At 37.6% G+C, this 14,546-nt stretch overlaps 2 protein-coding genes across 5 annotated transcripts in view; one reads left to right on the top strand and one right to left on the bottom strand.

Moving 5' to 3' along the window:
- Window positions 1-14,546, bottom strand: part of LOC128870262 (unconventional myosin-XVIIIa) — a 255,787-nt gene that overhangs the window by 229,396 nt on the left and 11,845 nt on the right. The window lies entirely within an intron of this gene.
- LOC128860551 (jerky protein homolog-like) lies at window positions 13,036-13,629 on the top strand (the record flags this gene model as incomplete). Its single annotated transcript, XM_054098181.1, has 2 exons — window positions 13,036-13,359; window positions 13,417-13,629. Coding segments are annotated over exons 1-2 (537 nt in total), but the record flags the coding sequence as incomplete, so codon positions are not given.

Raw genomic sequence — 14,546 nt, 5'->3', positions numbered from 1 at the left:
AACGCTCGGCTACCTTTGGTTTTGTATCTACGGAAATATTGAGAATTAGGCTCTGTAACTTTGTGTGAATATTCTGAAATATATTAGAAATCGCTTAAAACGAAAAAAAAAATTGATTTTTTTGACCTTATAAACCAGGCTCCCCCGTTAAGAGTAACCAATCTCTCGGTGCTTAGGCAAGTTAAGCCTTTCTTTCAAATTTCAATTTCAACCAAATTAGGATTCGGGTGGTTGGGGTTTTATATGGCTCCTCTGGTGTTTTTGACCTCATTTTTAGATCACAATTCACATAATTTCATAATGTCATCTACTGTTGAAAACTAAGCAGCGGGAAACGTTTATGAATATGCATATGGAATAATCGAGCAGTCTAAAGCCTTGCATAAAAGTCGATTGTAAGCCGACATACTTAGACACAACTCGCCTGCTCTGGACAGATCTTGTTGCCCATAAATTGCGTTATGTGGCATCCGTTGGTAGTAGGGGCAAAAAAGCAACGGGTGAAGATGAACTTGCATTCCGTGTGGGTTTCAAAATGCATTGGAGTTCGTTGATGCGGGACCGTAAAATAAGAAGTGTCAAATAAGTAGGAACAACATAAAGCTGGAATAAAATTTCTAATAGGCAGGGAGAGACTTGTATGAGTTTTCAGTGCAGGAAAGAATTTGAGAGTTCTATTTTAGGGTCGTTTCAATTTATTGTGGGTGGTTGTGCGGGAGAGTTGGTTGATGCACGGCAGAATCTATTTTACGTAATTTTAAGCGTTAAACGCATATAGAGCCACTATGGTATTTTCCCTAAAATTGGGCATAAAACACTCCAAAGTGATTAGTCACTCAAACATTCTTAGGTAAGAGATTTAATCACAATAGATCTGCTTAGTTCCCAGCACATCTCTACCCTAATAATGCATTTTATTCTTTAGTTATAACACCCCTAATACATTTTTCCATTACTTTTCCAATCACTGGTAACACTGTACACAAACTTTTCCAATGCCCTTTAAATATAAATTTGAAATGAGTTTTCCCTCAATCGCCTTGTGGTTTGACCCCAGAAATCATTAGCCTCATATACCAAACAAAAGAATTCAATAAATTGACAAAGACCGCAGCTTCAACGAACCAATTACGATAAGTTGAAAAAGGTGCGGAAGGGAAGATAATTGGTATATATATATGTGCATAGAATATTAGCAACATGGGTATAGATATTAGCAACGCTATTAACTTCATTACTCCAATGACGATAAGAAAGTTCTTCTTTTAAAATGGTCTATGCGGCGAAATAGAAGAATGGAGAGAACTTTTCCAACAATTACTTTCCAACACAAATAAAATGCATGTACATATGTACAGGGTGGCTGATGAAAGCCGCTACCAAAAAAAAATTGAATAACTTTTTTTCTTTTTAAGTTATCTGTTCCATTTTTGTTTTAATTTGCAGATTGATCTTTAAAATTTATTAAAATGGATAACTGGGACACGCAAACAAGAATTTGGATAGTCCGCCGCTATCACGCACTGGAGTCCGTAGTTTTGGGACAGAGAGAGTACAGGCGGATGTTTGGCGGCGATCCCCCGAGCAGATGGACCATAATGAGACTGGTGAATAATTTTGCTGAGCAAGGAACAGTCGCAAGAAGGCCTTATCATCGAAACCCACCAATTCGGACGGAGGAAACGATCGCTGCTGTAGCTGCAGCTATACAAAGCAATCCAAGGGTTTCAACAAGAAGCTTATCTGCTCAACTTGGTGTCAGCCGACAGTCTTTGCAAACAATAATGCACAAAGATTTAGACTTATTTCCCTACAAAATTCAAATGGTTAACAAACTGAATGCAGCAGACTTGCCGATTCGCTTGGAATTTTGCCAGAAGATCCTGCAAATGGTGGAAGAAGACCAAAACATGTTAAACTCCCTTTTCATGTCTGATGAGGCCCATTTCGATTTAAACGGCAATGTGAACAAACAAAATTGTCGAATATGGAGTACTTCTAACCCACAGATACTCCACGAGACGGAATTGCATCCTCTTCGCGTGACAGTGTGGTGTGCGGTTTCTTCACGCTGTATTATCGGGCCTTATTTTTTTGAAGAAAATGGTCACACCGTTACGGTTACTGGAGACCGTTATTTGAAAATGCTGAAAGAATTTTTCTATCCAGAACTACGCCGAAAGAGAATTCCTTTCAAATCTGTGTGGTTTCAACAAGATGGGGCAACGTCTCACATAGCCCAGACTGTTATGACAGAGTTGCGACGAAAATTTCCCAATAAACTGAAAAAAAAAAATAAATGAATTCCATACACTAAAAAAAAAGTTATTTGAGTTTGTTAATGTAGCAAAATTCATCAGCCACCCTGTATATGTGTCTGCCTATTTGTAAGTACGCACACTGCACAGAATTTGTCGATAAAGCACAAACAGCGTTGGTTAACTAATTAGAAACGCAGCGATATAGGAAATTGTTTTGGTAATAATTCTAAATTTTTGCTGCAAATAATGGTTAAATTTTTTTTTATAAACTACTAGATGTTACCAGCGGCCTACAAACCGTGTTTCATTAAATTATGCCTATTTTCCTAAACAACATGAATTTATGGGAATTCTTCTGGGATCCGTCGTCTTCAGGCATAACTTTTTTTAATACGAGTAAAAACTCAATAACTAAAAGCCATGAAATAAAATGATTTAAATTGAAGATAAATAAATATAATCATCTAATTTTGTTTTTGAATAGATTTTTTACTAAATAAAAAATTTTGTTTGAGTGCTGAGCTTTGATAAATCGAACTATTAATAAGATTTGTATAAGTCAGTCGACTTTAGCGCCACCTATTGTTTATTCTTTTTCAAAATATTATCCTGAGCAGTCAATACACTTCTGTATTCGCTTGAACCAAAGCACTTTTGCCACTCAGCAGTGGATACCCCCAAAACGAGCTGTTTAAGGGATTTTAAATCTACTTCAAACCTTGAAAAACGTTGGTCTCACATTTTAGTTTTGATGTACGGTTACAAAAAATAAATCATTAGGTGTCAAATCAGGGCTGTAGTAAGGCGGATAACACATTAATTCTATCTTTTGAGTGCTCAGAAAATCTTTTGAGTGAGCCGATATGTGAGAGCTCGCATTCTCTTGCTGAAAGATGGTTCGAATTCAGCGACTGGTTTTCCTTGATTATTCGAATACTTCTGGCAAACAAAAGGTTGTGCACCACTTAGAATTGGCTCGTTTAAGTTGCTCTAGTCGTACAGTTACGACGTAATTAGATCTTACGAAAGTGATTCTTTCGCGAACAACTCTTGTTGGATTAAACTCGTTTTAGGTTAGTTAGGTTAGGTTTGGCAGCCGCATCTCACATCTACACATTGCGCGGACAGCGATGCCACTTAGACCACAAAATGGGTTCAATTGTTTTCAACTCCTCCTCATTCCTACAGCCCCTAATAAAGTCCTAATTTGAAGTCTACCCAATCTTTAATAATCTTGGATAGACGAAAATTTAGCCTTGGCCATGTTTGCCTAGCCACTTCACAGGTATTGGCACTAATCCATCCTTGATTTACAGCATTGATCAGTGCGTCCATAACAAGAAGCTTACAAATTTTGAGAGGTACCCCCATAAAATTATTTATGTTTGTCCATGTTTGTCATACAGATACCTTCTCTTGCAAGTTGGTCAGCCCTACAGTTCCCTGGTATATTTCTATGGCCTGGAACTCAGCTTAAGATAATACGATACTGTTTAGCCATCATAATGTAAGACACTCCTTGATGTTATTTAGAATGCACCCAGAGCCCGTAGAGCAACTTGGCTGTCTGATAGAATGCAGATATCTTCTGATGATATTCTGTTTATCACCAATTATGAATAGCGTTTATTTCCGCTTGAAAAAGAATACAGTGGTCCGATAGTTTGAAGGATTCACAGAAAAAAGGCTCTTCGCAATATAACCCTGATCCTACACCGGTGTCCATTTTAGATCTGTCTGTGTAGATTTTAACGGGTGTGTTGGGGGATGGATCTTCTTCAAACTATTCCAGTCTAGAAGGGATTTTCACTGAGAAAATCCTTTCGAAGCAGAGAATGAGAGGGTTATAAATCTGTGTGACAGTCTTCCATTGTGAGCTCACTCTGAGCCTTAAAGCGGAACAGGCCGCTGAGTATTTACAATAGAGATCTGATCCCGTACTGCTCATCTTGGAACAGCCGTACTGTCGATTGCTGTCGGCTCATATGCATAGATCCAAGATTCGTCACTTGTTACGCTGTCATAGACGTGCTTTGAACCAACGCGGCTGAATTTCTTCAACATTTCTTTACAACAAGTAAAGTACTTTTCTAATAATGACGCTGAGCTCAAAAATATGCTAATAAATTACATTAAAAGTATGACTGCCATAATTAGGGAAAATAAAGAGGAACAGACAAAATATGATATTAAATTCTGTACATTACAACACGCAAAGTTTAACTAGTTTAGTTTTTCTTCAGCAGTAGACATCTGTCGATATTTGCTGGCCAGTGACTGTATCTACGCTTGCAAGGCTAGCCTTTCATTCATCGGCGAATTAGTTGTGGTGTTTACTGAAAAGCCAGCAAGAAAATTCATACATACGAGTATATGTATGTATGTAGATACTACTTTTCTCTATTTGTTCGCTTCTTTGCTGCTTTCTTTTTGCAACAAAATTTTACACATATGAATATGCATATGAATGTGCATGTGAGCTCATAATACGACACTACCCTTGACCTTTAGTTGGTGAAATACGCAAAAAATCGAAATAATGCGAAGTTTGCAGAAATAAAAAGGGAGGAAAAAGAAGAAGAGAGAAATTATATATTATACTATTTTTACACACCCATCTACAAGTACGTACGTACGTACATAATATGTATGTATATTTAATAATAGCTCACTCAGCGACATTTGCAAAAAAAAAATGAATTAAAAACGTATTTCTGCTGATCTCACGCAATAAAGCATTTTGTAATGTTCATCGGCTTACTGACTGATTAACTGGCCGCATGAGTGGTGGCACGAGTTACTGCGTCGTGGCATGAATTACTGGGGCCGTTGTGCAAAAGAACAGCTGATGAGCGGCACCTGTAGTAACATTGCAAAGCTCTGATGATAAATTAACTGACGGCATTATTACGTGGACAATGAAAATGATCGTGTTAATTCATATCATTAGTGGCGCTAAAAATTCACACAAACAGCTGTAAATGTGGCAACAGATAATCGGACGCTGCTATCGTAAAAACAAAAATCATGGCAATCATGGAGGTGTCACTTGCCATTTTACGCTTATCACTTTATCCATTCAATTTAATGATGGGGTGCAAAATACGGGCACATAAGGGCAATTTGTAATTAAGTGCAAATAGCCTGATTACTATGGCAGAACTACAACAAAATATATTCGCATATATCTGCTATCATAATTTATATGTAAATTCCATGTGGCCTGACCATTTGCCCGTAATTTGGAATTCCCCCATAGCGTTGTAGGTTTTATACCCGTGTACAGCAATTTCATGTCAAGTGATCCAAGCAATTTGGGCATAGTCGTATATTTTTCTGCAAATTGGTTTGTTTGTGTGCCTGATATAACAAAAAGAAAACTGAAAAATGTTGAACCTAAATTAATAATTTTCAGCAGGGAGCGTAACTGTTAAGATTTCTTTCAAACGAATCAATAAATAATTGTTATTTTTTCATCGATACGTTTTCAATCAAAAATGTTAAACAAGATCGGAAAAATAAGTATTAAACTTTAACTTTTATTTTTGTTAACTCTTATTTCGGAAAAGTCTCAATTTCCACATATTCGGTAAAAAAATAACGCTTAACTGCTGGATTTCTCGAAAAGTCTGTAAAATTCAAATCATATAGGATTAATGTTCCTTGGCTAACAAGCATCACAGTGCTATATACAATGCGGAATAGGCAAATTCTTTCGAACTGATTTTTGAATTGAAACTTCGAAAACAACCATTATTTTCGATCCGGGATATTGAATTGGTATAGAGTTTTTTAAAGTATTTATTTTGGTATTGAGTTTTTTAAAGTAAAATATCTTCGGTTCTTTTAAATATTCAAAAACAAATTATCTTTATTTTATGGGATAAAATATACTTTTCAAAAAATTTGAAAAAGAATTTTGAAAAAAAAAAATTTTGGAAAATTTTTAGGAAAAATTTTTGTCAACAAATGTTCAATTTGAATTAAAAATGAATTTTTTTTTATTTATTTTAGAAAAAATTAAATAAAATTTTTTGCTCAACATTTTTGGGGAATTTTTTTTTTTTTGTCATTTTTGACAGATACGAGCTCATTCCACACTTTCTATACGAAAGCACTGCACTTCTAGGAATGAGTTTCAGAGCTCAGACACATTTTTGCTGGAGGAAATCTATCCTTTACACCGCAATAGACCTCCATGACCACCGAATGACCTGTTTTTTGTAAGAGAAATCTTTCTAACTTAAATAAAAACCAATATATCGTCGCCGTCTCAGTAAAAGCTGCTAACTCCATATTCGGGCAAAACAACTAACTAGCTCCTTTTTTCATTTATAAGTAGGTAGGTAGGTTAGATGACAAGAGTGCCTCAGATACACTACAAGTAGCACTAAAGTGCCGTTTTGATACTATAATGTAGTGGAGTACCATTGATTTAGTGAAGGAGAGAAACGGAATCTCGGCAGGAGAACTGCATCAGGCTATCCCACTCTAAGAAACCTCAAACGCCTAGCCGTCAGACCCGGACATTTGCAAAGGAAGTGTTCACCAATATCTTTCTCTGCCGGATCCCCACAGCTTCTGCAATGGGGTTGTACGGAAGTGCAAGCTTCCCCGCATAAGTTGCGATCATCAAGTAAACGGTCCGTAAACGATGGCTTGCTCGAATCAAATGCTCCTTAGTCATATTGACCATAACGGAGAGAAGCAACGGTATTTAGTTTTTGGTTACACCCTCAACTACGCCCCTTGTTTAGTAATCCAGGTCTGGGGAATTTAGCGGTCATAAATTCGGTGTTATGTGGCCATGAACATTTTCAGTCATCCAATCTTGTGTCACCATCCCTTTGTGTGAAGAAGCAGAAGTTGGCCAAAAGATTTATGGGCTGTCACCGCGTATACTATCAATCCAGGGTTTTACTACTATCTCTAGAAACTTGATATATACAGGGGAATTCACTCGAAATCTTTGAGTAAAGAAGTGTGGTGGAATTTTCTTTGTTGCTCGTAAGACCTAAAACCATAACAGTGGCTAAAAACTTTGCAACAAAATGAAACCTTTGCAGGATAGAAACATAGCCATCTGACATAGATAACCTCTGGTTAGTCTTTTCGTCTTTACCAAACTTGTTTCGTCATAAAAATCCCTTAACATCCTATGCACATCAGGGTCTTTAAGTTTGTTAATATTCATAAATAAAAATTGGATTTTCTTTTTCTTGAAGTAAGGTCTCACTCAGCGATCAGTTAGTGTCTCCGTTTTTAATTTAAACATGCGGCACTCGCCTTCATGAAAACTGATTCCACTTCGAGAGTGTTATAACAGCTGGTTAAGACATGTGTAAATTTTCAGCAACTTGCCGCTTTCTTGGAAGCAAATCTTAAAGGAATGCAAATCGATAGTTATTTAAAAACACAGTAACTTTCGCTATTTCTGATTCGGACTGTGAACGTGCACAGACACTTAATAACACTTATAAACAATTTCGTGTCCGCGCCACTAATGGATCGAAGAACGACACTGTTTCGTGCACAGATCCGGTTTTGACACACATTTGACACATTAGAATTTCATATCACACCAGACAACAATTACAAATAGTAAAAAAATGCGAACATTTAAGTGCTTAGTAATGGCACACACATCAAATGGAGAAGGGGCAGCAGGGCGGTCAGTGGGTGAAGGTGGAAAGTATAATGACTCCAACCGACTCTACAACTATTCAATTATGTTAGGTGAATATTTATGGATTATAAGAAATAGGGGGAAAATATAATTCTATGAAAAAATATTACGTTGATACACTCGTATGAGCAACAAAAACGAAACAAATACGAATCAAAGGCAAACACGCATGCGCACACACCCATTTTTAATATGTATGTGCACAACAGACCCATTTCGTACTCACACACACACACATACACCGTCACGATCAGCTTGCCCACATTTTGCTGAAGTACTAAGAACCACCTTAAGCTAAGAGGCCACACAATAAAAGCACCAACGAGCATGCGTTCCATAAACCGGGCGCAGCAGCAGCAGCAATGGCAACAACAACATAGCGTAAATTATTTGTGTCAATACCAAAACGAGCAACAGAAAAGAGAAATTATATACAAAAATAAATAAATAACAAATAAGACATGAGACCAAAAGAAATCAAAGTGAATAAGATTAAAAAAAAAAAAAAAAACAAATAAATAAAAAAAAATAAAAATAAAAAAAATGAAAATAATAAAAACAATAAAGTAGGTGCAGAAAGCAAAAGGGTACACTAACAAAGACTTATCTACAAGCGAATTCGACGGAAACTGAGGGAACACATTTTTTATGCCGATTGATAGTAATTTTTTTAAGTTACGTTTCATTTGTAAGTGAATACTTATAATAACAAGTCACAATAAAAAATGCGGCTTTCGTTGGAATTCATGCCCTCAAAAGGCAAAAAGTTAAAAAAAAAAATGTTTATGTTTGATCTTTTAGGTAGACTGGATTTCTTTTTTCAAGAAAATACAAACAAATTCAAGCAAGCGTCCAATATTTTGTGTTTATTAGCTTGCAAATTTTATGGCATTTAGTGCTTATAAATAATATCAGACCTGTGGCCACCTTGACTAAATTTTATGAAAACCATTCGGTCGATACAATTTTGTAGCAATTTATTTAGCTTAGTGGACTCTCCAGGGCCGAGGTAGATAGGGGGGAGGTAAATGTGCATTACAACCCCTTCAAAACAAGGTTATTTATATGAGCTTAATAACCCGACAGGCACTTGCAGCCCGGTGACTCAATATGAGGAGCCCTGGCATGGTGATAATATTTATGGAGGTGTGGTTGAGTATTTGTGGATGAAGACCGAACGATGACTGGGTTACAGTGCTGTTAACCGCTTCATGCCATCCGTGAACAGGTTCATGCTTCACTCTTACTACGAAATAATGTGAGTGGAAACTAAGCGAAGGTGTACATAGATCAGTCGCCAAGGCGATGAACCCAAACTTTCGAAGGATGCTTGAGCATTCGTAAGTGAGGTCAAGTCTGTAGCCCAAGCCTCTCAGTCTGATTGTGACACATGCAGCGGCCGCTTTGCTGCGATGTCTACGGGTACTACATTTAACATTACATTATGCACTAAAGTAGAAGTAGTTCGAAGCGCACCACTAATTCCAATGAGAGCTGACCATGCAACTTTCTCCAGCTTCTTCACCACGCCAATGAGTTCCACCAGACAAGGACACCATACAACAGAATTGATTTTGTAATTGTATTATAGAGTCAAAATACAGCTCTATTCGAGAGAGGCATTCAGACAAGGCGACCGTTGTCTTCCTTATCCTCTTCTCAATGTTTGGCTTAAATTTTAGCCTTCTGTTAAGGATTAGACTTAAATATTTCACCTTGTCAGAAACCACCAACGAAAAGGCATCTATTAAGGGGAGTTGAGCTCTGGGTATTTTATATTTCCTCGTAAATAAGACGAACTCCATCTTAAGAGGATTTACTTAGAGGCCGCAGTCCGCCGTCCAACTAACAACTGCGTGTAGATATCCATAAACTTCCCGTTCACAATTAGTGCCACGTCATCTGCGCAAGCAATCACTCTGCAGCTCATTCTCACCTGCTCCTCCAGCAAGTCATTGACAGCTACAACTCAGAGAAATGGTGAGAGAATACCGCCTTGCGCAGATAAACCTGATAAAGTCGCCTCCGTCCCCCGGTTTATCCACAGACCCCGTGCAGTATGGAATGCAACAAGAATGATTTCGTTCTGGTAATGTGGGCGTCGAATATATGGCATGCTCGGGTAAACCGATCCTTAAAAATGTTGATCAAATCATAGAAATCGTGGAATCGTACCGACATGTGAGCACTTATTTCATTGCCGAGGAACAGTAAAGCACGCGTTAAAACCATTCGCAAAAAGCTCGCCTCAAGAAGAACCTCAGTGTTTGAACGCCACACAAATTAACGCAAAAAAATATTTTGGACCGGATTGACCTCTACGATTCTTAAACGAAGGGTCACATGAACATAAAAGTTGATCACGGTCAAATTGGGATTAGACTGCACAAAAGATCGTCAAACCTGGAGTAACCGTCAATAAAGTTGTAATGTGTATTTGGTGTGATTAGAAGAGAATAATTTTTTATGAGCTGTTCCCGTCGAGCCAAACTAGCAGTTCGAGCCTCTACTATAAAAAACTACGCAGATTGAAGCAGACTGTCAACCAGAAGTACCCAGAATAGATGGTATTGGGTTTCACAAGGAGAACGCCAAATCGTTCAAAGCTTTATTGACGCGCCAAAAGCTACGAAAGCTTAGATGGGAGGTTATATCGCAACGCCCCTATAACCCAGGACTGGCCAATAGGTCACTTTATCACTTTTTCAAACATTTGCAAGATTTTTTGATGGCACAAACCCGTATTCAGAGAGGTCAGTGAAAATTACCAGTTCAGCTGTTTTATCAATAGGACTCCCTCAATAGCAGAATTTTGAAAAGTTAATTTGATCTAAATCGGGCAATATCAAATATTTCAATTTAAAAGTTGAAATAAGGCGAACAAATACTCAAAACTTTTTAAGAGGACTATAAAAAGGCAATGTTCAGGCCGGTGGAAACCAAGACAAAGAGCATAACTAATTTGAACACTGCATTCGAAGCATCAGTCCCGTTAGGTGGATTTGAAAGATTCAAATGTGACTTTATTGTAAAGGGTCATCAGATTGAAGGTACTTTATCCAATATGCCGTTTTGGGCTGAAGAGCCATCCGAAGCAATTCAAGAACAACCATTATATCCATTGAAAACAATCGTGTGGTGCGGCATATGTGTTGGAGACTGGCATATGGTGCACGCTATCACGCCATGATAAACGACTTTTTGATGTCGGAAATTGAAACCCGCTACTGGCCGTGAACCAATGGATTTACTCCGTCGTAGTTTCGGTGAGCAATTTATATGTGGTCTCGGACCAGTGGATTGACCACCAATATCGTGTGATATCACACCTTTGCACTTTTATTTGTAGGGATATGGAAAGTCTAAATGCTGTGTGGATAAACCAGCTTTGATTAAGGCATTGGAAGCCAACATTACAAAAGTTATTCACGAGATGCCGAGCGAAGTCCTCCAGCGAGTCATTCAAAATTGGTGTTTACGGATGATCAAAATACGGCGCAATTGCGGCCAACGTTTGGAAAGGATTATCTTTAAAAATACACAAAAATAATAAAGATTGCAGTTCAGCTCTTACTGTGCTTATGCTGATCGAAATTTAATTACTTTTAAGTATATACCTAGCTGGAAGAATTTTGTGGTGCCATTTTGATTTAGCGAGGCTTTTCTGCGGTATTTAGAGTATAGACTATGATCAGAAAGTACCGGGAATGTTTAAATAAAACAAAACAGAGTTAAATTTCAGTCAAATTTATTTTATCTCCTTCAAAATGTTACCCATCTGAAGCAACACACATGTGGCAACGTTTAACCCAGTCCTCCATGAACTCCTGGTAGGCCGACGAAGGGATGGCCTTCAGCTCCTTCGTCGCATTCTGTTTGATCTCCTCTATCGACTGAAATCTCCTTCCACGAAGTAGTAACTTGACTTGGGAAACAAAAAGAAGTTTCACGGAACCATATCAGGTGAATATGATGTTTGCACGATGATATTTACTTGGTGTTTGGTCGGTGCGATGGCGCGTTATCCTCATGCAAAATCCAAGAATTGTTTGCCCACATTTCCGGCCATTTGCGACGTACAGCATCTCTCAAACGCTTCAAAACGGATAAATAATATTCTTTATTGACTGTCTGGCCCCATGCGAGGTACTCATGGTGCACTACGCTTTCGGTTCGTTTAAATTAAACATTCCTGGTACTTTCTGATCATAGGGTATGTGTGGCATGTCTACAAAAATCTTGAAACCTGTAATAACTTATCGGCTGGTTGAATAATTTCCACACAATTGGTGTAAGCTTTCTAATTCTAACTAAAATAGTTTCTAATTCATGCAAAGTACAACGCACGCTCGATAACGTGACCGCTCTAAAGCGTGGACACCAGAAAACGTGAACAGACATTTTTGTGCATTGACTACTCTACGTGAACAAACCCAAAAAGCTCTATAACATGAACACTAACCGTTACAATTATTTGAATGTAGTTTACATTGTTCTCAAGTAATTCTGGAATTGTGGAATCCCTTAATTATAAAATAAGCATTTTATTCGTAATTGAATGTAAGAAGTAAAATATTTCAGTCGCGGTTTTGGTTTTGCAAAGAGTGTTTCGTCTTATGTTTTCTGGTGAAAATGAGTTCTAAAAACCCCGTGTTCTTGACATTAAAAAACAAAAGGCTAAAATTCTCGGCTCATCTGTCACGATTTTAGCAAAGAAATATAATGTTGGTAAAACAACAATATGTAACATTAAAGCGAAAAAGCAATGGATTTTAAAATGCATAAACAACACGTATTATGGACCTGGAAATAGAAAAACACTGCGTTCTCCAGAGTTGCCCAAAATGGAGAGATCTCTTTATCGTTGGTTTATCCGAATGCGAGATAAAAACTGGCCAGTAAGTGCTCTAATGTTTAAAGAAAAGGCAAAAACACTGCATGCAAAATTTAAAGAAAATGAAACAAATTTCTCCGCTAGTGATGGAAGGCTCCAAGGATTCAAGAAGACGTACGGTATTCGTCTTCTTAAAATATCAGGCGAAAAACTGTCTTCGCAACCTCAGCTAGAAAGAGAAACTTAAAGCTAAAATGGCCGAATTGGAGTTATGCAACGATCAGTTATATGATGCCGATGAGTCGGGGTTATTCTGGAGACTTTTGCCAGAGAAAACCTACGCGTCAAGTTTTGAGAAGAGAGCCCCAGGGGTAAAGTCCGAGAAGCAGCGAATCACGTTTTTATGCTGTTCAAACGCCACTGGATCCCACATGCTTAAGCTTTTGGTAATTGGAAAGGCGAAGAATCCATGCTGCTTTAAAAACTTTCAGTGTCCCACCGACTATAAGAGCTCGAAATCCGCCTGGATAACGTCGGCTATTTTCAAACAATGGTTTCATGAGTCATTTGTTCCACAGGTGAATATTCCTTCTAAGTTTTGTCCGATTTTTAAGGTTAACTGGTTGTTTTTTAAGGTTACATCGTTTTTAAAGGAGAAAGCCTTACCAATTAAAGCTCTCCTCCTGATCGACAACGCTTCTTCTCACCCAAATGAAGCTGAACTGACAACGGAGAATGGGCAAATTTCGGCAATGTTTATGCCACCAAACGTTACTCCCCTCATTCAACCGATAGATCAGAACGCAATAAAACTCACTAAGTTGCATTACAGAAACAGCCTTCTAGCTTCAATACCAGCGACAAAGTCTGATTTGCTCGAGTCGTTGAAAAAAATTAACTTGAAAACAGCTATAAATCTTTTGGATGCGGCTTGGTTTCGTATTGGTGAAGCAGCATTAGCTAAGTGCTGGAAAAGTATTTTAAATTTTGCGGTAAACAATGATGATCCCAAAGATAATGCTCCGTTTTAAAAGAAAAATTGGAAGCTGAACTTCGCACCTTGATGAGCAACACCGTCGATCTCCTTAGTAGTTTAAATCCTGATACAAACAAAGATTACTGTTTTTTTTTTTAAATAAAACCATCGTATGACTTAATTTTCAATTAATATGTAACGAAAACAAGAATACAATGTGAATTTAAATGTGCAAAAATATATTTACTTAGTCTTTTTGGGCATTCCAAAACGTGAACAGTTTTGTTAACGTGAACTGCCTTGGTTTGAATTAGTTCACGTTATCGAGCGTGCGCTGTACTGTTTACTAGTGAGCAACAGTGCAGTCACAAAACTTTGAGAACAAAATCCTAAGGGGGTGGTACAATTATTACCGATACTGTAAAGGTATACAACAAATACTCGTGAATACATACAAACAAGAATATATATTTTCCCTGGTTATCGTATTTTTTTTAATTTTATTCTTTTGTTAGCGCACAACGCAATACCTTTGACTCAACCTTAGCGTCTGTTTTGGAATTTCGCTGCTTGCTTTGGCATTTCTGAGGCATTGGGCATTACATGAAAAGTACATTTACATTTGGCCTTACGCGTAAAAATCAGAGCACACCTTCAGCCACACTTTTGTGCACACACGCATATCTACTACAAGCACACATATCTGCGAGAACGTTTATTCACTCATTACATGCATTGTAGTGCATGCTTTTACAATAATATGCAGTAATTGCATCTAGAAACGATTTT

The sequence above is a fragment of the Anastrepha ludens genome, chromosome 2, assembly GCF_028408465.1.
Source record: "Anastrepha ludens isolate Willacy chromosome 2, idAnaLude1.1, whole genome shotgun sequence".
Taxonomy (NCBI): Eukaryota; Metazoa; Arthropoda; class Insecta; order Diptera; family Tephritidae; genus Anastrepha; species Anastrepha ludens.
The sequence above is the reverse complement of the archived record's forward strand: the minus strand, read 5'-3'. Positions and strand labels throughout refer to the sequence as shown.